The sequence below is a fragment of the Numenius arquata genome, chromosome 10, assembly GCF_964106895.1.
Source record: "Numenius arquata chromosome 10, bNumArq3.hap1.1, whole genome shotgun sequence".
Classification (NCBI taxonomy): domain Eukaryota; kingdom Metazoa; phylum Chordata; class Aves; order Charadriiformes; family Scolopacidae; genus Numenius; species Numenius arquata.
In genome coordinates, this window is record NC_133585.1 from 22,102,500 (window position 1) to 22,128,828 (window position 26,329).

Below are 26,329 nucleotides of genomic sequence, written 5' to 3' on the forward strand. Positions count from 1 at the left end.
TTTACTCCCATCAGCTTTCATTTAGAATCAGAATCAGAATCAGAATCGTAGTGGTTGGAAGGGACCTCAGAGATCATCGAGTCCAACCAACAGTAAAAAAAAAACAAAAAAAAAAACCAAAAACAACAACAACAAAAAAAACAAACAAACAAACAAACAAAAAAAAAACAACAAAAAAAACCACCACAAACAAAACCACCACCCACCACCTGAACACACAACAACAACAACCAAACCAAAAACCATCACCCACCCACACAGCACCCCACCACAAACCAGTAATCTTGGACACTAGAGCATGCCCTGAAGAACCATGTCTACACGTTTCTTAAATACCTCCAGGGATGGTGACTCCACCACCGCCCTGGGCAGCCCATTCCAATGCCTGATAACCCTTTCAGTAAAGAAATGTTTCCTAATATCCAACCTGAACTTCCCCTGGCGCAACTTGAAGTCATTACCCCTTGTCCTATCATCTGTGACTTGGGAGAAGAGACCGACCCCCGCCTCTCTACAGCCTCCTTTCAGGTACTTGTACAGAACAATAAGGTCTCCCCTCAGTCTCCTCTTCCCCAGACTGAACAACCCCAGCTCCCTCAGCCTCTCCTCGTAAGACTTGTGCTCCAGACCCCTCACCAGCTTCGTTGCCCTTCTCTGGACCCGCTCCAGCACCTCAGTGTCCCTCTTGTGGTAGGGGGCCCAAAACTGGACACAGTACTCGAGGTGGGGTCTCACCAGTGCCGAGTACAGGGGGACGATCACCTCTCGGTCCCTACTTGCCACACTGTTCTTGATACAGGCCAGGATGCTGTTGGCCTTCTTAGCCACCTGGGCACACTGCTGGCTCATGTTCAGCCCACAGTCCACCAACACCCCCAGGTCCTTTTCTGCCAGGCAGCTCCAGCCACTCTGCCCCCAGCCTATAGCGCTGCAGGGGGTTGTTGTGACCGAAGTGCAGGACCTGGCACTTGGCCTTGTTAAACCTCATCCCGTTGGTCTCGGCCCATCCATCCAGCCTGTCGAGATCTCTCTGCAGAGCCTCTCTACCCTCCAGCAGATCAACACTGCCACCCAGCTTGGTGTCGTCTGCAAACTTACTGAGGGTGCACTCGATCCCCTCGTCCAGATCATTGATAAAGATGTTGAAGAGAATTGGCCCCAGTACCGAGCCCTGCGGGACACCACTCGTGACTGGACGCCAGCTGGATTTAACTCCATTCACCACCACTCTCTGGGCCCGGCCTCCAGCCAGTTTTTAACCTAGCAGAGGGTATTCCCATCCAAGCCATGGGCAGCCAGTTTCTCCAGGAGGATACTGTGGGAGACTGTATCAAAGGCTTTGCTGAAGTCCAGATAAACAACGTCCACTGCCTTTCCTTCATCCAGCAAGCGGATTTACTATGAGCATTTTTTGGTTTGCTTTGGCATAAGCTTTTATTCTCTTTCTAAGCTGAATTATTTGAGGACAAAACATTAAGGAAATGTTTAACTTACTGATTATCTTACTATGGTAAATAATAACACTAAAAGAATGGGACCAGATTCCTAGAGCATGGAGATGGCAGCTCACTGACAGATGGCACTGTGCCGGTTTGTGTCACCCGAGGACCTGGCTCCGAATACTAATATATGGTAATCGCTGGACTACGGTACTGAGAAACAAATGTGGCGAGAAGTTAAGAGTGATAAGCAGCTTCACATTACCTTCAAAAAGATTTTTAAGACAATTATTTTTAGGTCTTTCTTGCGGATGATCCAGTGACAGAGACTGTTAAGAATCAGACTCCAAAAAGTCTGGTGGCAAACCTTCAGGAAGATCCAGCAAAAAAACCCTTCTGGTGACAACTATCACCACCTGCAGAGGAAAGAAAGCCCTAGGGATAATGCCCCCAAAGCCTTGTGCTACTGTGGCAGAAGCCTGCTGCGGTTACCCTGCACCGAGCCAAAGGGTGCAGGGTAACCCATCATCTGTCCTGTCGATCCCGCTGGTCCAGCACACACAATTACAAACCAGAAACGACAGACGCTACAGTTTCCCTGCTATCAGGAACAGACACTGCCAAGTATGTACTTTGAGGTCCCAAATTCTCCAGACTTCTGAAACAAGTAGAAGCGACTGAGGATACATACTTGGATCTCTGATTCCTCAAGCCTCCTCCCCAGCATGTTTCCACCAAGAAAACACAGCCCTGTTTATTTTGACAGTTGAATAAGACATTTATTCTGCAAAAGTAAGACAGAAAACTGAGATTACCATTAAAATTTAAAGAGGCAAAGAAGCATGGGAAGCTGCTGTGATACCTCCGCACTCTCCAGCACTTTGGTCTTCCCTACCACCACCAAAAGCACCTAAGGAAACCCAAATGCCGTAGTTCCCTGATGATGACTATCTGTTTATCCTCTGAGCAGCAGTTACAAGCAAGGTTAGTTCTGCAGTGTTAAATATTTTCAACTAAGTGGGGTCTGTGAAAAAGGATTATTTTTTCAAAGAAGGCAAACAACATACTGGAGATGGCTCACAAATATTTTATAACAAGCAGAAGCTGCTGATAAAAAGCAGAAAATAAACTTCCTTTCTTTTTATTCATCACACATGAGGTCTAGTTGTTCCCTCCAGATGAACATTACCAAGGACACCTCCTTCTCCTCTTATCTTGTACCAACTGGGAACAAACACATTCCTTGGTTAAAAAAATCTTCCATGGATTTAGTTCAGTCCAAATTTTAATACAGGAAACCAGTGTTTAAAGGAGATCTCCAGAGATAGTTGTCATTTGAGGGCATGTTGACCACTTGGCTCTAATAAAAGTCTATACTGGAACCTAACAGTTTCTCATCCACTGTGGAGTGCCTACCCCACGGATTACTACAAACCGCAATGGATCTCTGGAAAACTTCCAGGTTTAGGGGCAAAAATCACTCCACGGGCCTTAGGAATATTTTCCCAGGGATGTCTGCAGGAAAATTCACAAGTTATTCACCATTTTGCACTGGTGAAGTTAGCAGGGCTTTGCCACAGGCAGTTCTTTATTTCCCACTGAAGATCTTTTATCAATATTATAACTTCACTTTTCCAAAGGAAACAACTGCCACAAGAGGACACGGCAAAAGAACACAATGTTTTAGGTTGAAAATCCTGAAAAAGCTAATTTAAGCAAGACTTCACCTAGTTATAAACAAAGTCCTTTTGCAAGCTCCTGGACCTCTCCATCCTCCCCATGACAGAAAAAGAGGTGGAAGCAGATGAAGAACAACAGGCAACACAAAATACAATTAACTTTAAGAAACCTGTGAAGTTATACATCATTAGCAGAAAAAAAATTCCCACAATCCAGCCAGAAATAACTTCAAGCTTCCTCCGACTTCAAGATAAAAGTTTATATCATTTCAGCAGTGATAAACAGCCCTGGTCAATCTCTATGGAAGGATGCGACTGCATAACTACAACAGGATTATTGCTTTTCGAGATCTGCATCGTCTCAAACCTCAGCTGCTGCTTTCATTTATAATATGAGAAAGCTAACCCAGTGTTATTTCATGTTCTAGTTGTTTCACAAAATAGCTGTTTCCAGTCAGAACTGAGAGGTTATAAAAATATTTAGCACAAGGATGGCAAACATCTTCTTTTTATTAGTTTTTCAATCTTAAATCCCTACATATTCAGATTGCATTTAATTATCTGTGCTAGGAATAGCAGCTGCCAGGATACATTGTAATTTCCATTGTTTTAGAAAAATACAGTGCAGAAATTGATCTGACATTTTGATACCTTAAAGATTTGTTTTCTAACAGCAAAATTCTCATTTTTCCCCAAAACTCATCTGCCAGGGCTTCACAGAAGTTTGAGATCAGGACCAACATATTAAACTGAAAGAAAAATAAGAAAACTTTGCTTAAGAATGCAATCAAAAAATCTCCCCACCTCCCTGGCCTTATTCCCTTTTTTTTTTTTAACTTATTCTAAGATTCCTCCCTGTCAAACTACTGGTCTGCAGAGAGCCTTAGCCATACAAATTCATGGGAGGTTTTCCCCACTGATAAGAGGAGAGAGATGAAACCTCACCTGAATTTCCCCAGGGGCAAAGAGATGTTCAACCAAGGTGAAGTGTTTAAGGAACACGGATACATACAGAAATTTTGCCTCTGTGACTTACCAAGAGGAATTGCTATTGGATTTCCCCATTTTGCCCACTGACGCATGAAATAGCGATGACTTAAAGCAAGAACGAGTGGCATCACTGGAGAGCTAAAAGCAGCTGTGTTTGCAATGCTTTACCCTTCTGAGAAGTAGTCTTGGGCACTCAGTGATCGATCACATTGTACGTGCTGAACGTAAACTGGAGATTGGGTTCGAGAGGCTGAGTCGGAGCTCCATCAAGCAGAGGGTCACCAAGACAGCTTAAAACAACTTCTTTGTCTCCATTTCAACCGATTCGTATGGTGCACTCACCAGTTAGAGTACTAAGACCTGGGATGTCTATGGACTAGAAGTCCCTTTTCTTTCTCAGTTTTCCTGTTTTCACCCTCTCATTTTCCACTAAAAATAATCACCAAAAAAAATCTTACAAGGTAGATGTGACCTGACTTTTCAGTTTAAACAAGAAGCAGGAAGCCTTTCTCTCCTTCCCCTTCCTCAAACTGTTTATTTTGTACAATCCAGAGCAGTAAGAAAGGGCACAGGGCTCCCATGGTTTGACTATTTTTTTTGTAGATCAGCTTTCAAAGTAAACAACCAGTCCAAAGCAAATCAAGCCTAACAGGGAACAGTACGCCTCTAATGTCACTTTAATAATAGTTTGGATTGCTAACACTAGAGTCTTTCTATCTGCATACACAGGCGAAATTATACAGGCATGTATTTTAATGGGCAGAAACAAAGTTCAAAATCCCGGCGCTTTCATGTATACTATTATGATGAAAAATCGTTTTATTTTACATTTCACTTGTGGGAGTTTCAATAAAAGGGACTCATGGAGCAGAGTGGGAGACAAGAAAGACATTTGTGCCTCCCTTTTCAGCTGGTATTAATAAAATGAATGAGGCATTATCTCACCAATTTATTTTGTAAATAAAATCCCCTTAACAACAAAGCAGTCTTTGCATAACTGCTGAGAAATACAAAAATAAATAGTACATCAGCTATGATCTTATGTGAGGAAAAAATATACATTCATTATGTTTCCTATACAGTGGGAATCTTTTTGAAGAGGTTACACCTATTCATTTTCTTTCCTGAAGAGGTGAAGATGAATATTTGGCTGCCTGCAGATGAACTGGGTTGTATGAATGCATTTAGAGAACAGTATGTCAATCTGATAAACTCTGAATACTTCTCCCTAGCAATGAAGACTAGAGCTTTTGCTAAATCTGCTCCAACCTCCTTCAATACTACACTGCAAAGAGGCCAGGAAATGTAGATTCAGAGAAGTTGAGATAATAATGAATGAAATGTCAAGAGTAGTAAATCACTGAACACGAGCAGATCCCAAAGAAAGCTGGCCACTCATTTTGAAAATGGAAATATTTTCAGGTCATCTTGACACTAAAACTTTTACAGCATTGCTTAAGAACCTGCCAGCAGTCCTCTCTCATCCAAATCTAACAGGGAAGCTTGTGCTGAATGAGGACAGAGATAGGAGACTCAGCTATTCAGCTGGCTGGCAGCGTTCATATAAAGGCATTATATACTGTACTGTCCCTCCTCTCCACTGATCAGTTTGGCAATACCATGAGAAACTTGAAGGTGGTTGATGATGATGATAGTGATCATTTAGATAGTTAGAAGAAATTATATTTGATAGGTCTGAAGTCATTAATTCCCAGCTTTGATTGCATTTTCTCCTCCCCCCCTTACCAAATGTTGCCTTAGACTAACCACAGGTTAGGTTTGCATTACTGGAAAGGAATTATTTAAACAAATAATATCCTTAGAATATATGCACATCTTCTTGCCATTCCTTAACATAATTTATATAGGGTTTGGGGGTTGGTTTGTTTGTGTGTTCTTTAAAAAGAAGTTAGTACGTAAGATCAGCACAGGTGGGCTAGAGGTTATCTGCTCGGGGCACACAGCATCTCAGAGGGGCAGGTGGCAGGACAGTGGTGACAGATAGCACCGCGTCACTCCTCTCTGAACATTGCCCACCCGCATTTCTGCTTTGCAAGCTCATATTCTAATACCTGTGAGATTTATACAGGCTTTCTCTCCGAGATCCTGGCTCAAGTGACAATGAATGTTCCCCCTGCTGCCCTTATAAAACACTATCATCTTTCCTTCTATAAACTCTGGTTTGCAGCGATTCAGTAACCTTGCTAATAAAGTCTGTTAGGTTCATATGAGTCATTACAACATCTACCAACTTGCAATTTGTTTAGGAGAGAGGGTAAGCAAGAATATTTCACATAAGGCGTTGCAGCAGTATTACAGTACTATGTTCTTATTGCATTTAAAGTGTTAAGAGTTAGTTCTGCAGCCCTTAAAAATAACTACTTTATATAGAACAAATATCAAACTATATTCTAATCCTGAGCACAATCACTGCCTATAAAACACTGCCACTGTAATAATCATCATTTCATATCCTATTTGATGTCATGAACATTTCATAAGTATAAGAAATATCTACTTCTCTGTCACGTGAGTTTGAGTAAATAACAACTTTTAGAAGAGTTAATTATTATGACACTGTAACATTAAAATAATTAGATGATAACAGTGGAAGATTTGCATTATATTGTCCTGTATATGGAAACAACAGTGTGCAATTCAGTCTCTGTAAGAGACAGGCAATACGTGAGCCTCCCTAACACCGACACAGCACCAGAACACACAATTTATCATAACCTGGAAGTCTGCTAGAGTAGGTTTTAAGTTGATAAAAATTTGGAAAAATATAGAAACAAACACTTGTAATAGTGCTTACTGGGCCTCAAGACTGCAAACTCGAGCCCTCTCAATACTACAGCCACAAAGAGAGGTCCACACTTCACCTATTTATGCAAAAATAGTTAGTGAGAAATACTTGTGGATTTTTATAACCAATATATAACCACAGTTTTGACTTCCAGAAAAAGAAAAGGGGGGGAGAAAAATCAAATTTTAATATGAATTGTAGTAACTCCAAAAGGAAGCAGCTGGAATAGCACCCAATTTCTGTAAGCGATAGTTTAGAAATCCTCAAAGATTAACAAACAGGTTCCTGTTCCAACTATATTCTGACAGATTTTGTAACTTGTACAGTTCACAAAACCCTAGGAAGATGCACGAAGTCCTGGGTTAAATCCTGAAGCAGATTTAGATGGAGCCCCAGACTGCTGCAGCGGATGTACAATTGCTTCTTTGATCCAGTGCAGAAGTTAAAACAGAATCACAGAATCACAGAATTAGTTACGATGATTTTTTTGAGCGCACCAAGTTTTGGCGCTGCATCCATAAAAAGCATGCAATTGCCAAGTCATGGAAGTCTTTTTATTGTTCTTACGCTGCTATTTCCTAGGTACGCTCTCAGGGTAACACCTCTTAAGAAATTTCAGTGAGGTGCTCTGTGTATTTCCAAGCAGATCAGTAACAGCTGATATAAACACAGGTACTCAGTTGTATTTCTTCATCACACGCCTAGGCAGGGGCATGACTGGAATTACGGGCAAGTGATAAAAAAGTATGACTACTAAACAATGCCCAAAATAATAAAAATGTTACCTTAAAGCAGGTCTCAACTTAACATAACCCAGCTTCTTGCCAATATTGAGGCTAGACGTAAAACAGTATCAAAGCATCAATTAAGGGTTAGAAACAAATCTGATCTTCTCCAAAACAGGTGAGCTTAACTCCATGGAAATCCTCATGAGATATAACAACCAAAAGGTGAGTGTGTAATGAAAGAGAAGCAACCAGAAATGTTTTGAGATCTCAACCCTTCCTTCCTCTGCCCTACAGCCCCAGGTCTAGGGAGACAGAGAGGATGCAGTGCCAGATGTGAAAACGTACATTGATAGCACATTTTAAGGAACCTGGTTGATAACCTTCCTTGCTCCTTTGGCCATATGCACATTTGTAGCACAAGGAACTCCAGGAATACTCTTTCAGTGCCACTGCATTACCCAAGGGACGGTCTTCAAGCCCTACAAAAACACTGGCTCCATGAGAGGCCAGCTTCCAACAGGCAGCTACCAGGATGTCTTGCACATCTGGAATGACACCTGATATTTCTGCCTTTGCCTTCTCCAGCATGTCCTCATGAAGTCTGCTCTGCAGTAGGGTCATCTTTGGAATGAAGGCATCAATCCTAGAGAATCTCTTAAGCCCAGAGAGCCTTAGAAAACGGTCTTGCCCTGATATGTAATGGTCCCAGCACTGGACATGGGAGATGTGGGGAGGGATTATTGATGAGTGATAGAAGATCTCCCACAGGAATGGTGACCACTAAACCACTTACCTCTGTGGAAAAACAAAAAATCTAATGGGAAGCCTATGAAGCCTCCAGAATTCCAGTGAAGAGCAGTATCCCTGACCACAGGAGAAACCCTGATCTCACTCCTGCCCAACTCTACAGTAGCAGGATAAAGAAGGAAAAAGAAAAAAAGCAATAAACAGCCTAAAACATGAAACAGGGGAGTGCAAAGAAGAAAATGCTGCCACGGTACATTTTCACAAAACTAATGCAAAGTCCTGTGAAAGGTAGGTTCTTCAGAGCCTAGTGATTCGTTGGCAAGCTGTGCAGAAAATCCCACTTTGCCATAAATGCCTAATTGATTCCTTCCTACACAGTGCTCGTTATGGACACTGAGTCCAGTCTCAAGAGCCATCTAACACCTGTGCAATGAGATGCTATTTTTGACATTTCCTTGGGAAGGCAGATCCAAACCCCTCAAGAAGGGGCTTGGAGACTGAGGTATGGCCCAAAACACTCATACTGAAAGCCAGAGTAAGTCTGAAAAGCAGAACCGCCTCAATTGTGTTAGAAAAGCCCTGATTACAATTGATGCAGTTGTTATTACCTTCCCCATTGTCCTTGGGAGATGCAGAAAGGTAGGAACATATATCAGAGGATCTAGCTACGTTATCAGGAATATATTTGGAAAGAACACTCAAAACTGTCTGGTCCTTCACCAAAAAGGCAGGAACTTCATGGTGGTCTAAAGGACCATCAATCTGGAGGATGTCAAGCAGGGATACCATCTGGGCATACATAACAAAACCCAGTATGCAGCCAGGCAAATCCCTACCTGCAGAGGCTCAACTCCCTCTCTCCTCTCAGAGCGTGACACTGACCTGAAACACCCCAGCAGACACCAAGTTCAGCCAATGTCTCTGGATTTAATCGCATATTCACTCTTAGCCCCAGAGACTAAACAAATTACAAATAGACTAAAATGTTTATAAAGTTTGTTCCAGCTAGCATCCTTTCACCAAAGCTGGACGATGGGCGGGAACAAAACCAAACCCCTCAATACGGTCTTCTTTGAGATGAATGATGATTATCGTAAGTGTTGGTGAATACCAACAAGGCCAGAAGTTCATGCATAATGACAATAGCAGCAGGCTGTAATGAAGTAAGGGACCTCTTGCAAGTACGGTGTACAGCAATATAAAAATAGATGTGGTACAGGTCAAGAGACACGAAGCACTCTCTCCACTGAGGTGGCAGTACTACTGCCCCCATTTTGCTATTCTGGTCTTGCACTTGGGAACAAAATCATTTAGCCTACTTAAATCCAAAATGGGTTTCTGTTCTCCATTTCTCTTTCATTTAGAAGAATCAGTCCTACCAAAGCCTTTCTCTGAGAAGGAGCAGACTCAGAAGACCCTAAGCCTAGAAGAGCAGTTATGTCCTATTAAATCAGATCCTTATCAGAGTAGTCCATAAAAAGAGACAAAAGAGGGGTCAGAGGGAGGGTGACACGAAGACAGATTGGATGCAGTATTTGTGGATGACTGCACATAGCATCCCAGATTCTGCAGGGATCATGGTCCAGTTAGGGGGAAAAAACCAGAGAGCTACACAGTTAGGAAAAAGCAAACAGGAGAGAAAAGGGTGATGCACTCCAGCTCACCTTCAGAAGTGAGAACAAGAAGAAGTGAGTTGGCCAACAGACTGATGATAAAATCTTACCATGTAACAAAACTTGGGCAAAGGCTGTGATAACCCGCAGAAGGCAGCAAGGTGATGTCTTGAGGAATGCAGACTATCAATATGCCTACTTTGGCTTTGACTCAACAACAAAAATCGCCAGAGACTGAGGATTTGCTCTGAGGAGCGCATCCCTCTGAGACCAGAAAGCTGTGCTGCCTCTGATGGGAGGTCTTCTACAGCCTCATGCATTTCTCTCTGTAGTTCAAATGGCTACTGAGACTTTGTTTGTCTTCTCTTATCAACACCAAGTTTGACATCCTGACAAATCCTGCAGTTTCTAGGAGTCCATTCCTTCTCAAGACACCTCTGACTCCCAAAAAAACATGTTCCCACAGGAAGTCACAATTGGACACTTCATTGCTTTGGAGAAGCTACCAAGAATGAAGCAAGAAACAAAGTCTTCTTTAAAAATAAAAGGCAAATCTCCATGACTGAAGACAAAAATAAAATTAAATTTAAGAAGAGAGGAAAACTATTAAAACAAGGGCTGGGGAAGTGTAGGCTGTTTCTCACCATGGGTTCTTAAAAAGCTGCTTCTGCCCTTTTCCTGCCTCCAGAAGTAGGAGCCCCCAGGGTACTGGTGGAGCTATTTTTCTTCACTCAGGTTTTCAAGCTGTGGTGCAAAAGTGCAACCTCAATATTAATTTGCAGAAAGACAAACAATCAGGGAGGATGTTACAGCACCCACTGCCAATACAAAATCATGAGTGACAAAATAGTTAATCCAAGTATTTTGACCTTCCTTTTCCTCCCGGCTCAGTGTATTATTTCTTCCATACTTTATGGGAATAGCAACAAACATAAAAGGAGGACTCTTCACACCTATTAATATAGTTTCTAAAAAAAATTAGAACATCTGTTTATAACGCCATGACTGTTACTCACATGAAAGCCTAAAGCTTGTACCTTGTCACCTGATTTATCTACAGCTCTGCTGATGTATTTTCCTTTCATAATGCACACATCAGATTTGATATACTGCAGTTGACAGGTTCAAACAGGGAGGGAGCACAAGAGGAAACATTTGGTTTCAGATGTGGAATATCACATTTATCCTCATTAGCGTGAGGTAACACCCACACATAACTCAAACCTGTCAACGCAGTACAGATCTAGATGTATCTCTCTGAAAGAGACCTTTCCAGGTTTTCACATGTTTAAGTGCTTTCAGAAAATTTTAGAAATGTTATGCCCAAAGAAGGCATAATGACAAAGAAGTCAACAAATGCAAACCTGCAAAACTAGAATTTGGAAAATGTTTGGTTTTTTCCTTAAAGAAAACTGGGGATGGTGGACTAATTTTAGAGGTAGAATACGATTAACCAGCAAGAAACTTTTCTGGCTCCAGAAGAAACTTCAATTTGAAGACAAACAATCTGTTGAACCACTCTTAGAGCAATACACTTTCTCATAAAAAAGGTAATATTTCTGATAAGTTTACTTTAGTCTCAAAATTGTTTTACTTGCAGAATCAAGAGTGTCAGTATAGACTAGTTCAGATGCCATACCACTAGTTCACTAGCCACAGCGTCACTCATCCCCCTTGTCACTGCCAGTCTCATCAGCCCGGAGGAATACTAATTCTGTAGGTGATCTAAGCACGTATGTTTAATGCCTTTAATGTGCAGCCCCTAACGAATACTCCAATTTCAGCCTAATTTCAGCCCCTAATGAATACTCGCTTATATCACAAATTAGTTTATTTCCACCTTCAAAGAACAGCTATAAGGGATTTTTTTGTGTGTGTTGCTAGAGATTAAGGGCATCTCTTTACCCAATTCAGTTAATATGCAAAAGTTGTGGGGTTTTCCTGCTACTTAATGAACATAGGGGAATTAAGGGATGTTCCCAGCCCCAAACTATTTCAGAACCTGAGAAAGTACCAGTTCCTACCTTGCAGCTTCATATAAATCCTCCTTCCACAATTCATGAGAACTACGCAAGACAAATGGACACATGCCATTTGCCTCAAGATTCCATTATAACCAGCTTCTTTCCTGTAGGGCTTATGGGAAAACTTTGGAGGGGAAGAGAAACGCTCAACTTGCGCAAAAGACTACTGAGCAAACACGGGTGCTACGACCGCCCAAATCCAACAGCTCTCCACATCCTCATCGAGGTCTCTGTGCTGAGAAATCCCTCACAGGCATAGGACCTAGTTTGTGTTACCACTTTTGTGATCACAGATACCTGATGACAGCACTGCTGCTAAGGAACAGCCAAATATTTAAAATGCAAAGAAGAGTCTGTAAATAGCAAAAATCCTGCCTGAGGTCAGGTAAGGTATGAGGCCATAAGGAGATCTCTTTTATTGGGTTCTGATGGTGAAGCTACCTTCTCTCCCACAGTCACACCTATCTAATAGTCGCTTTTATGGAGCCCTTCAGGTTGTTGTGCCTCTCTGTGGGTACCTCCTACTAGGGTTTCCCTCCCCTCTGGAAAAAATACATTGGGATCAACCTAATGAATTTTGTTAACTGAACAAGTGTATCCCTGACTATCTGCATTTAATACATAAGACATTTCTAAAGTGGTCTGTGCCACAAATCCATCAGATCCAGTTACCTCAGACAACTAAACTAAGTAAACAAGCAGGATGATGCTAGAGAAATACAGTGCTTTAAGGACTGGGATATGGTGGGGCTAGTAACAGTCCTGAAGGTCTGATTGATTACCCCCAACAGGTAAGTTGGGGGCCTCCATTTTCCAAGAGGTGGAAATCTGGCCAGGAAGACACAGACTACTGCGAGAGTCAGCACAGAAGCAAAAACTAAAAGCAAAGTAGAACTAAATTTGGGATTCTGCTTACTGAGAAATTTCAGCTTCAGCTGCTGACTGACAGTGTTGTATTCTCACTGCAGACTCAGAGCCCTACTTCAGCCCAAACCTGTACTTACTTCCAAGGCTTCAGACCTGGTAGAAACAGCAATCCTTGGGCTTTCATGCTAGGAGCCCACTTGCCTCAGTGCAGCAAGTCAGAGACAGGGACCCAGAAGGTGTCTCCAACAAGCACAACTCTCATTCTGTAGCTCCTCAGGGCTGTATCTCATGAAAGCCCAGGCAGGAGCCCACCAGAAAACCAGGCTAGTTTGGAGTTATATTCTACCTATAGATCAATGACTTTTTTCTTTTTTTTTTTCTTTTCATTTTTTCTGTTTTTTTTTTTTAAACGAAGTCTTTGCACAAAACTCTTCAGATTTGAGAAATACAGAGCCAGTCCAAAAAGTCCAGGTGCACACCCAGGCGAGGGAAGTCTACCAGGACTGGGACAGCCTCCTCCTTTAGAGGAGATTGAGCCTATTACCAGTTACTGGATTTAGAGGATGAGACTAACCACACATCTCCCTTAGCCTTGCACAATTTAAGAGCTACTCTACGCAAACACCCCTAAAAGCGAGCTCCCACATCAGTGCATGTTCAGGACAGAGGGTGTTTAGATGGAGAGCTCCTCAATCTGATGAGTAGTTCCCTTCTGTTGGGACCAATGGAACAAGATCCAATCCAGCTGAAGCATGGCACATGCCAGAGGCACTCCTACCTCTCAAACTCAACACTTCCCTCTACCCAGCATGCTGCAGATAGAGGGAACATCTTCCTTTTGAACTCAGTACCTCAATTTGATTTCCCTCTGATAGTATCTCACCATTTCCACTCCAAGAACATTTCCCTCTGTTTCCTTCTCTCTCCATCTAAATCCCAATTTACAGTATCCTCCCGTTTTCCTGTACTGTGTTTTACTTCTCTCTGCCCAGCTTTGCAGTTTGACATATAATAGGTTGACTAATATAAAGTATGAAAAATTTTCTTCTTGTGTTTTCAATAATCTCAATCTTTTCTCAACCTTCACTGTATTAACTGACTTTAATACTTCACTGTATTAACTGACAACCGTTTTGTGCCAGTGCTGCTCTTGGTCCTGATACCAAAAAGAAATACAGTGAGGGCAGGAAATCTGATGTAAGACATGGAATAATAGGACAAAGAATACAAAGTTTTTACTCGGCCATCACAGGCATGTCAGCACATGACTGGAGGGGAAAGAGTCAAGCCTACTAGTGTGGGTAGGGTTGGGCAAAAGCACAAATAAAAATGACTGCATATGTAAACCCAGTAATGGACAGCATGAAATTACCTTTCTGCTAGAACCCAAGAGAACATGGAAAACTGGAGTCAAGCCTTTTCCTGACTCTTTTAATGAGGTACAATGCTACAGCCACTCCCACCCAAGGAACGTAGCAAACCTGAAATTACCTTCAGAAAGCATTACCAAGTCATAGCAAAGACGAAAGAGTTTGGAGGTCCAGCCTTTTAAGATTCACTAAGCTCAGCAAGTGTCACACATATATGCATTTTAACATCCACAGTCTCACCAGGACTAGTAGAGTCCTCATGTCTAGAGGGGAAAATTAAAACAGACACTACTGCTTCACCATGATAAACGAGAACGCAGAAAAGTAACAGTGAAAATGATGGATGTTTTCAAATCCATCTTACTTAAATTATTATTTAAAATTAGTCTAAGGAAACATCACCAATATATAACTCAGCCTTCTGGTAAGAGGCTCTATCTAAGCACTGAATCATAAATTATAAACAAGGATAAGAGTATTGGTTATCAAATGCTCTACATGAGTAATTTTTATTCATATTAATCATGGCTATAAGTCCAAGTAAGGAAAGAAAGGGGAATTAATAGAAGAAACACTTGCAGCATTCATTTGATTTTTGTGAAAATAAAACACCTCTCAGTAATACTCAAAGATGGGTTTCTCCAGCAGAGCTTTGTAAAGAATAAAGTTTATAACTGGGGGGCTATGGGAGGTGTTAATAACCGAGAGGACACAGAATGATAAGCCCAAATGAGCTAGTGAGCCTGTTCTCATAACCATAACACAACCCATCTGATAATGTCTTTTTCCATTTCCATTACTTCATCATCACTCATTGCATTATGTCTAAACTATAGACTATAAACTCTTCATAATTCTATTTGTAAAGCATTATGCATATTTACAGAGCTATCTAAATAATCTTAAATTCAGTTACAAGACCAGCCGAAGACTGGGGGAGAGCCAAGTCATGCCGTCATACACAGAGAGCTGCCAGAAGAGCAAGGATAAGCTAAAGTGCCCAAAAGATGCAGAAGTTGTCTTTGACAAACATTTGTTTTAGAAGACAAGAATCACGAAGTTGGGGATAGAGTTTGAACCAACAATTTGAAACATTCAAGGAAGTGACAGTAATAGTACATCATCAGATGTAGCAAATAAAGGGTCATCTCAGCACCAAGCTGTTATGGTTTAAGGAACCCACAACAATTTATTGGCGTTTAGACAATTATTCTACCACCCCATGACCCCTCCCCACCCAGGAAGGGGAATCGGGAAAAGACAAGGAAACCTGAGGGTTGAAATATAAACAGATTTAATAGAATAAGACTAAATAATTAACATGAATAATACTAAAGAATCAATATTGATCCTGATACCAATGCAAAATATACGTGTATTATGCTCAGCCCATTCTGTCAGGGAGAAGCTGTGCACTCCCAGCAGGGGACAGCAAATGTCAGATACTGCAAGTGCCATGGCTTCAGGAGGAAGGGAAGGGCTTAGAGGTCCGGCACCAGGGCAAGAAGTTCTCAGGATCACAGCCACCACACAAGAGGAGAAACTCCTTAGCAAACTTTCTAAATTATATTGAATGTGACATTAATGGTGTGAAATACTCCTATTGGAAGCCTGGGTCAAGTGCCCTGGTCTCGCTCCTCCTCATCCCCGCACCTGGTGAGCTCAAAAACACTGAGACCTTTGAAACCCAGGTACCATAGCTGGCTATAAAGTAAATATTTTCACATTCAAGCACTAGAGTCTTCTAGAAGTGCAGTTTTCCCAAGCATTAGGAGAGAATTCTACCGAAAAGTAAAATTACTGAAAGAGAAATTAATCCTGTGTTGCTCAAACCAGGGCACAAGCTGTGTTTCAATGCTCCAAATGGTGGCGGGAACCGGTCTGCCCATAAATCTCCCCAGAAATCCTCTCCAAAGAATCTGAAGAATGGCAGCAGAGAAATATACACTGATTTTGACAGTGTCCTGTTGTTATGGGGTTTATCAAGGGACAACATTGAACACAACATCCAAAACCAGCCATGCATTTGAATAGCATTTGAATGTGCAAAATTTAATATTAAAAGCTGAAGGAAATCAACTTTGAGAAAGGCCTTAACCTTACAAGGACAGAACATTAAGGCTGACCTTTGGGAACAGGGGAAGAGCATTTGGAAATGCTAGTGAAAGAGCAATTGCTCTTTAGGAAACTAGTGAAGAGCATTTGCAACACTACAGCATTAAGAGTTTGGTAGTAAACCACGTTTAAAAGATGGCTTACTGCCTTGAAAATATTTTTGTTTAAAAGAACAATTTAAGAAATTAATTTGAGCATGTACACATACATATAAACACACAAGTTATCCATAAACTGTAGTTTTGCCATATTTGCTCAAAAGATACGGGCAAGTGAGAAACCTCCATCCCCCTCAGGTGTTACCTGGCTAAAATGCTTACAAGTCTACCAGATGTTTCCGGTAAGGAGCATGAGGAATTTTATAAGCATCTATTGATTTGCATTGTACCAAATCAAACTGAGAATTCACTTGTTGCATCAGTTGAATTAAAACAGTGACATTTGCCTCAGAACTCATTATCAGTCACTCTCAGAAGAGGGCTGCTGTAGTAGACGGACACGAGGTTTGACCAAGCTTAGTAACTCCTACAGATGAGCATGAGCTTCCTTTAAAACGAAAACACGTCTATAAAATATGCTCAATTTGACATGTGAAGAGTTAGAGAACTTGGAACGAATAAGATACAAAATGCAAATAGCTAACATTTTGGAGAACCAGAGCGCTGGCAGCACTGATCCCATTAAAAGATTTTCAGAAACCTGATGGCTCCCAAGAACAGCAGAATATCCACTGCTCTCCTGTTCCACCAAGAAAACAAAACCCTGCCACAACACATACTGTGACGAATCAGATGTGCTGAACTGCAGATGCTACACTTATTTTGTGCAAAGGACAGAAAAATACTATTTTGTTATACAATGCATTGCTTCTGCAGAGAGCCCCATGTACTTTATCAACATTTATAAGCTTGTCCTCACACTGCCTGATAAGGTAGCAAGCCATGACCATGTTTTCCTTGTTTTACAGTCATTTCCCATTTCCATAATACCATTATTACCTGTTAAGTCCCTAGTTTATATAGCAAACCGTTGGTACTGCCTCAAAGCCAAAGACCTACATTTAGTGGAGGTTTATTTCAATGGATCTAAGTGCAATGTTAACAGCTTTCACCCTCTTTCTTTATACAGGGAGGCACACAAATCTAGTCGGAAATTTTCCAGTCAAGAGTAGTCTACACAATTTTTCAACAACCGTATTTAGGCTTCTTTAACTTTTTTCTTTGAAACACTTTTTCCCATGAAATAATGTTTTTGTCTCTATATGTCTTGAAAAAAAAATTATCTTTTTAAACTGTACCTTCCATGACATACACCAGGGAACCCACATCTCCTTCCTTGATGATGCAGCTGTCTTTGCCATACTCCACGGGATACATACAATCCACAATCTCCTGGATTTGAGACAGTTCCAGATTCTTCATGAAGTCATTGTCAAGGATTGCTTCTTTTATTAGCTCCTTGGACCTGTGGCAAAAAAAGACAAGATTTATCCAGGTGTCCATCATCTGAGCTCATTAATAGCATGTGAACTTTAGCCCAGCCGCACAATGCTCCAATGAGTACTTCCTTGGAAAAAAAATACAAAATTTTCCCTAAAAATCCGATAAAGTCCATCTGCAGAGAAATTAAAAAAAAAAAAAATTACAGAAATGATAACTTGTAATTATTTTTGTAAATAATTTTAGATACAGCCAGTATTGAAGTAAAAATAGCTCTCATGTGATTGCAACATCCTCTTTTGGCTACAAGTTTCACATCTATAATAACACCAAAGAATAACACAGCTACTTCAAATATCTTCCATATACAAAACTGAAAGGAAATGCAAACAAGAAGTGAAAGGATTTCTGACTTAGTTTATTATATTTTCTATTAAATTATACAAACTGGAGCACACAAAAGTGCAATACTGCACTGATTCTTTGAGTATTAACCAAGGGCCATTGTATTCACTAGAGGAGGCACCACTGTTACAGGAATAACACCACCACTAATTCATTTCTTTGATGACTAAATGGAAAATTCCAAAGTTATGGAATTAGTGTGCATAAAATTACATACGCAGTTTTGGGTTTGCCTGCATTGGGGTTGGAAGTTTGGAGTTCTTTGTAGCCGCTTTGCAAAGTTGAGTAAGGAAGGAGTTGTTTCTGAAGACAGACTGCAGAACTCAAAAGTTCAAGTCTTCTCTGGGAGACTGGTATGTAATACAACCTGCTCGCTCTGCAAGTGCCTCTGCCAGTGTCATGTTATGACAGAAAGTGTGCAACAAAACCACTCATGTGTTTTTTCCTGAGATTCTTTCAATCTCTACAACTAAAGTGCTCACCACACAGTGAGTCACGCTCAGGTGAACCCTCCAATCTTCCCTTCAGACTGTCAAATTCAACTTCATCCATCTGCTAATGCAGCATAACCACCATGTTATGACATTTTGCAAAAAACTCCTAAGGCGACCTTTGCAAATGAACAACTGAAAATGCTAATTCTGTATATAGACCAAAAGTAAAGCCCCTAAAACATCTACACCAGGCCCTCGGTCCTTCATTTCTCGCTCTGCAGCTCCACCTCTATGGGCTGAACCACTTGCTACTGTGAACACAGCCCATGCAGATGACAGCTACCTGCAGAGCTTACGCATTCAAAAGTTTTATCTTTTTGACATATGAATATGAAACAAGGTTTTCAAAGAAAAAGACGTTAATGGATCATGTCTTCTTGAAAAAGAGCCAAATTGGGACTTCAGAAATCCAAAACCAGCCAGACAGCCTTGGAGATATTATGCTTGTGCTATAGTCCTTTTAAAGTATACCTCAAGGTTATATACGGCACAGATTCAATTCATTAATGTTTAAGATGCTTTTTACGCTTTCAATTGTTTTGAGATTATTTCAACAAAACATGCTACTTTACATCAGAGTTCATCAGTCTGGACCCAGCTGAAGCACAGGATGGGACGCAGACCAGACTTTTCAAGTGTTGTCGGCAAGACGGCAGGCACTGGGACTGCTACTTTTGCTCTTAAGAAATTTAATTTGACTTCACATACTGTCACTCTAATTCCTCACGCATGTAAATAAAAACCACCAGAAAAAAAACATACATCTGTGTTGCTTTTTGCTTTCAGTAATGCAAGAAGCCGGTAATTCGCAAGGTTGACCAGATGAGAAAATAACCCGATTTCCACGTTCCCTCCTTCTGCGCTAGCGTGAGACCACGCTTTCTATGCTATGCCTTGACTCAGTGCTGCTCTTTTGCTCTTTGCCACCCCCACAGGTCCCCCAAATCCTCCTAACAAAGGCACACAGCATTTCTCAAACTGCCTGCTGAAAAAGAGAGAATAATAAAAGCTTTGGCGTTAGTCATATCAACTAGCATTACAATTTCAGCCATTTATTTCATTCCAAGTCGCAAAATGAGGCTTTCTCCTTGATAAAATGAAGTCAGCCTTTCAAGTGGACTGTTTCTAAGAATACCCACAAGAGACCAGAAGGAATTCAGACGTGGTTCAGCTCAGACCTCCCTTGGTAATTTAGAGGCCCTCAGCAAAAAACAATGCTCCTCTTGTCGGAATCGAGCACCGCTAAGGATTTTAAAAGGATCCGGGAAGCTTGGTCTAAACGACAGCAAAGGAGCAGTACGGGAGCTAGGAAAATCCATTAGATGTCTATTTGGGGGAAAAGCAGCAAAACATACACAGCGTGAGCAAACTCTGGGGATTAAAAGCATTATTCCAGTCTAAGAGTACATCTGAACCAACTGATTCACAGCCTCTGCCCTTCAACACAGAAATATCAGAGAAATTAAAGCTCAGAGGCCCACCGAGTCATTCAAACCCTTTTAACGACAATGCAAAATGCATCCATTAAGAGGAAAAACACGCTGGCAGGGACATCAATAACAGAGTTTCATCTCTGCCATATCTATAGATATGGCATTGATATGCCATAGAAGGGTCTGGATAATAACTCAGTCACGCTTGAATGTAACCAAAATAGGTATTATTAGTTAAGGATAATTAGTTAAAATGAGACTTCAAATACAAAGAGCATAGCATGAGAGAAAAGCACCTCCAGCTGCCCATCGACAGTGCTGGCTGCAGGAGCAAGCCCCTTGCAACCCAAACTGCGCATTGATGAGTGCATTTGCACCAGACTAAACCACGCTCTGTAGTTTGTAAGCAACACACCTTTGCATCAGGAAATATTACATCCATTTTTAAAAAAAAAAGTTAAAAAAGCTTCGTTTGTAACATTTGAAAATGAGTCGATACTAAAAATACTTCGTCGTGGCTACAATGTTACTCTGTTGTTCCCTGCAAGAGGATATTCCTCACTCTAATAATTCAAAAAAATTATTCATGCAGATTCCCATTCCCACATACCTGCACATGCCAGGCTCTCAGCAACTTCTACATTATTTTATTACGCAGTTTTCTTTCAATATAATTCACAGGTGTGATTGCAGGTAAACAGATTTTTTGTTCTTTTACATTTATTTTTATATGAAATGAAACTCAAAGCATATAAATCAACTCATAGTTCACAATTATTCCATTACAAATGCTTTTCTAAACCACACCATTCTATAATCTTCATCATTAGTATTTTAAAAGAGCATCTATCCCAGTAATCTACCCAGTAATACAAAAAATGAATTTAAAATGGGACACACTCCTGCTATTGTAAATGGTTTAAACAAGATAGAGCTGTTTCATTACTTCTTATTTTCAAATAGTATTTACTCTCTATTTTCTGATTCAAGTTTCAAATAGAAATAATCTGCAAACAAAATCAACTACAATATTTGCAAGAGAACATGACTATTTCCAAATGACCCTGTTTTAAGAAGGGGGCATTTTCATGAATATTTACCTAGCGCTGAATTGAACGGCTCCTAATTCAGAGAGTTATTTAGAGCAGAAAGCAGTTGTTGTCATCTTTACTCTCCAGAGGTAAGAACCTGGCACTAAGCCATCACTATTTTTCTGAAAGATTAATGATCCAATGCAATGGAGACTTGATGAACAGTTTGGAAGGGGAAAAAAAAAAAAAAAAAAAAAAAAAAGAAATAAAAAAGGGCACAATCCTCTGCGATACATCCTTTCCCAAATCAGTTTAAGTCCATCACAGTAATTAATAAGGCAACAGTAGGAACAAGCTAATTGCATTCTAATTTGCAGAAGTCATGCAAAAAGCACCTTAAGAACTTTGCTAAAAATACACTTAATACATGAAAACCTAGATGCCTGGTTGCGCATACCTATCAGAAGAAAAGGATATAAATGTGTGTATAAACTGGGGGATGCTCTGGTCATCCAGCCACATCAGAGCCAGCCACCAAGCCCCCAACAAACCAGCGTGACAGCTCGGGAGCAGCAAAATGCCTGGAAAAACATCCAGCCACATTTTCTGTCTCAGCAGACAGGGGCTCTGCACAGAAGCCATGCTTCAGCTGTGCTGGAAAAGGTTTGTATTAAAGATTTGCCTTATTGCAGCAGCCATAAAATGCAGAATTTGGCCGAGCATCTTGCTCCAAACCCTGCTGCTAACATCCGCTGGCTGCTTAAACAAGCCACTTTTAAACCAAAAATTTCGGTTTGCAGCAGATGAGAAAAAACAACCCGAGATGTTATGCAGCCCCAGATAAGAAGCAAAGTTAATGCTGCAGTGGTTTGCAATGTACATAGTAAAATACCAAACCCTGTATTACTGCCTGTTGTTATCCTGACAGTAATTTACATTTTACAAAGAGCAGAATGAAAAGTCATCTAAGGCTCTTCGTCCACAGCAAAAAACCCAACATTCTCTATGCTAGATTTGTACTTTCCGGCACGTAAGACAAATATTAAAACAAAAAGTTAATCTTTGTCTCAAAAGGTCTTATTTCAACATCGGAAAAGCCACTTGCTGAATTTAAGGAAGGGAAGAATTTAGGTGCAGATGGAAAAAACTACTGCCCTATACATCTAGGGATGCTTACAGAAATGCAAAGCCCTCCTTGATACACACCAGGCTGGTGCAGCACCAGTTTGCAATGGGGTTTGCAGGAACCTGAGGTTCAAAGGGAGCTGGGACAGCTGCAGAGGTATCGTTCTCCAAGTAATTACTGCTGGCAAGAATTGATTGAACAGAAGTGGATCAAGAAGAATAAAATAAATTGAGAGTTCATTTTAGACAACACTGACAGAAAGCAGGTGGAAACAGATGTGAATTTTATGGTGTTCACAAGTCTACCACCACGGCTATGTACCAAAACCATTTTAAACTACTAGCAAGGAAAATGAAAAGCAATGTACTAGGTAGACAGGCTGCAAGATGTCTCAAAAAGGGAAAGAAAAAGTATATTTTGTATTAATAGTCAAGAAGAAGAAAAAAAAATACACAAGATCTTTTCTTGAGCTATTACTCTCTCCAAATTTTAAGTAAAACTTTTCAATAGGAACTTTTATGTCAATACTAATGGGGGGGAAAGGAGCATTTTTTCTAGAGCCTCCCCCATCAAGAGTCTGCCAACTAGTACTAATGACCTAAAGCCCCGTGTTTAGGAGGGAAACATCTACAGGAATTAGACCAAGCAGAGACAGACAGAGCTCACTGCCGGGGCTGAAGTTTAAAGCAGCAAAAGTGCAGCTCCCTGAAAGATGAGAACTCCTTAATTACTTGTGTGATAAACCTTGCCCAAAGCGACTACAACCAGTGGCGTCTTTTTTATGCTGTTTCATCATTGCTGTAAAAATCCAAATTAACTACACATGTACGTCCTTTACATCTATCCACCAACTAAACCTTGACAAGCCTTTTGGTAGAAACTCATGCCCCAGCACTACTTTTTGGGAGCTTCCATATGCCTCCACAAGGAATAAAGTTGATTTCAGTAGATAAGAAACATGGAAAAAAGTCTGCAGCCTCAGACCCAGAATATGACAAGCAATACAAGAGCCTAGACAATCCCTACAACAACTGTCTGTTTAAAATCCACAGCGTGAAATGTTTTAAAGTGTTTACTTCTACAAAATGTGGCTATGGAAAAAGAAATGCTTCTTTAAAAAGAGAAAACATGGCCAAGTATTATGCCTGCTCCAGATTTCCAGCAACTCTTCAGTGGGTTATGAATACACTGTAAAAAGTGTTAAACAGATTTTATGAAGTTCTACCTAGACATACCTCCGTTTCATAAAGGGGCATCCATTCCAAGTAACACAAAAAGCAGTTTCTAGGAGGTTTGGGAAAGCTCTTTGCTGAAAGCCCACATTCATGGGGCTTTTCACTATGTTCTCAAGCCCTTGTGCACTTAAAAGTATAAGACTAGAACCCACACGCTGCTCTGGAATAGGATCTCAGCATTTCAGTTCCCAGTCTGGTTAACACCAAAGCACTGGAGTTACCAGTTATGAGCCTTTTTATCTCTTTAACCAACAAAACTAAAGACAAACTCTGATGGAAGGACGTATGTTTAATACTGAGGACAGCGACATCAAGAATGAACAAGTTAAATAATTTGAATAAGGTGTTTTAAAAGCTCTCTATAGAGACTCTCCCACACAGAAAAAAACTACCACCTTCTAAAAAGCAATAAATATAGAGATACAGAAGCCTTACTAAAAATTGCTATTGCTTACCATAAAATTATTCAATGCACCAAGTGGCCCATAGATCCTACACATATGTATCTGCATACTTTATCTTCTTGGCTCTGTTTATGAATACTGTGGCCTGCCCATACTTACGGAGGTTCAAAAATAACAGCCGAAAATCATAAAGCCTTCAGTGATCTCAAAATGACTGTCAACAAGAGACAGAAGTTGCAATCTGTTCCTTGCACTTATCCCTTCTCAACAGGCTGCGTTATGTACTGTGGGTTTCTCTCAGGTTCCTACATAAGAATGACCTGGATGAGGGGACAGAGTGTACCCTCAGCCAGTTTGCTGATGACACAAAACAAGAAGGGGTGGCTGACACAGCAGGAGGCTGTGCTGCCATACAGCGAGACCTGGACAGGCTGGAGAGTTGGGCAGAGAGGAACCTGATGAACTTCAACAAGAGCAAGTGTAGGGTGCTGCACCTGGGGAGGAAGAACCCCCTGCACCAGGACAGGTTGGGGGCTGACCCGCTGGAGAGCAGCTCTGAGGAGAAAGACCTGGGAGTCCTGGTGGACAACAGGATGACCATAAGCCAACAATGTGCCCTTGCGGCCAAGAAGGCCAATGGCATCCTGGGGTGCATCAGGAAGAGTGTGACCAGCAGGTGGAGGGAGGTCATCGTGCCCCTCTGCTCTGCCCTGGGGAGGTCCCATCTGGAGCACTGGGTCCAGTTCTGGGCTCCCCAGTTCCAGAAGGACAGGGAACTGCTGGAGAGGGGACAGCAGAGGGCTACAAAGATGATGAGGGGCCTGGAGCATCTCCCTTACGAGGAAAGGCTGAGGGACTTGGGGCTGTTTAGTCTGGAGAAGAGAAGACTGAGGGGGGATCTGATCAACACCTAGAAATACTTGCAGGGAGGGTGTCAGGAGAATGGGGCCAGTCTTTTTTCAGTGGTGCCCAGGGACAGGACAAGAGGAAACAGGCACGAACTTGAACATAAGAAGCTCCACCTAAACATGAGGAGGAATTTCTTTCCTGTGAGGGTGGCAGAGCCCTGGAAGAGGCTTTCCAGGGAGGTGGTGGAGTCTCCTTCTCTGGAGACATTCAATACCCGCCTGGACACGTTCCTGTGGGACCTGCTGTGGGTGGACCTGCTTTGGCAGGGGGTTGGAGGAGATGATCTCCAGAGGTCCCTTCCAACCCCGTATCATTCTGTGATTCTGTGAAGAAATAGATGCAGAAAGTAGAATGTTCCAAGATGATTATTTGATCCCCCAACCACCAACTCTATGAAGTCCATAGCCCTCAGGAAGCAACCAAAGTGTTTATGTTGTTAGAAAAATTATTTGTGCCAAGTCAACCACAGAAAGGTGGAGGGGTCCTCCCCAACTGCTCCAGGAGGTTTTGCATTAAAGGCAGTAACAAACATCCACAGCGTAGGGCAGTATATACTTTTTGCATGACAGCTATGCAATAGGAACTGTTGCTTTCTGTAGTGCATTATACCAGCTAATGCCTTTAAATACTAAAGCCTGCAAGCGAACAAATGCATCTTCTTTTGCAACTTACTACTTGGTACAGAAAAGCCCAGACCTTTCAGTAAAATCTGGGTCTTGTTTGGACTGTAATGCTATTAATAGTTGATAACTCTACATTAGCTGTTTGTTTTGGCTATGGATAAAGACCACTTTAAGTGTTTCTTAAAGAGAATTTTAAATATAACTCCAGAGAGCTATTCTTGTCTCATTAACTGGAAATAAGAGTAGGATTCAAGTCCAGGACTGAATAACATGAAGGCCCTTAAATATACTTGTTGATTCTCTTTTCAGTGCTTGCCTTTCCCACAACATACAATGGTCAGCACGTCTTCAAGTTGCAAGAGGAAATTTCTGAGTAGGATCTTAAGCATCTTCACCTGAGACTGTTATTGCACAGTTGGATGGAAGAATATGTTCTTCAGAAGAATACATACAAATTTTTTTCAACTGACATTTTGATTAAAGAGTCAAGCAACAGGGAAAGTAACTGCCCTGATCTAACACTGTGAAAAAGGAAAATAACCCCTCCATTTCTATTTTGCTTGTCCTTAAACACGACTTACAGTAGCGGAATCAAGGAGCTCAGTAAAGAATACATCGATCAGACAGCTCCACTTAGGATTTCTAATTATATCAGTAAAACATGCAGTTCATTTACACTGCTGTTCATTATATCATATTTTGGCATTCGACATTTAAAAAGCAAAATAATTTAAGAAAAAAATGTTAAACTCTTCTTTCACCTACGCTGAAAATTGTTGTTAGTATAAATATACTGCAGGCAAGAGTTGGTTAACTCTTGCATTTTAACGTGTCTCACCCCACACATCTTAA

General features: G+C 41.1%; 1 protein-coding gene across 2 annotated transcripts in view; it reads right to left on the reverse strand.

Annotated features, from left to right (window-relative positions):
• Positions 1 to 26,329, reverse strand: part of PRKG1 (protein kinase cGMP-dependent 1) — a 560,704-nt gene that overhangs the window by 477,867 nt on the left and 56,508 nt on the right. For both annotated transcript variants that reach the window (XM_074155210.1, XM_074155209.1), the window contains exon 2: positions 17,676 to 17,842. In XM_074155210.1, the coding sequence (XP_074011311.1) occupies positions 17,676 to 17,842 (167 nt within the window). The remainder of the gene's footprint in view (positions 1 to 17,675; positions 17,843 to 26,329) is intronic.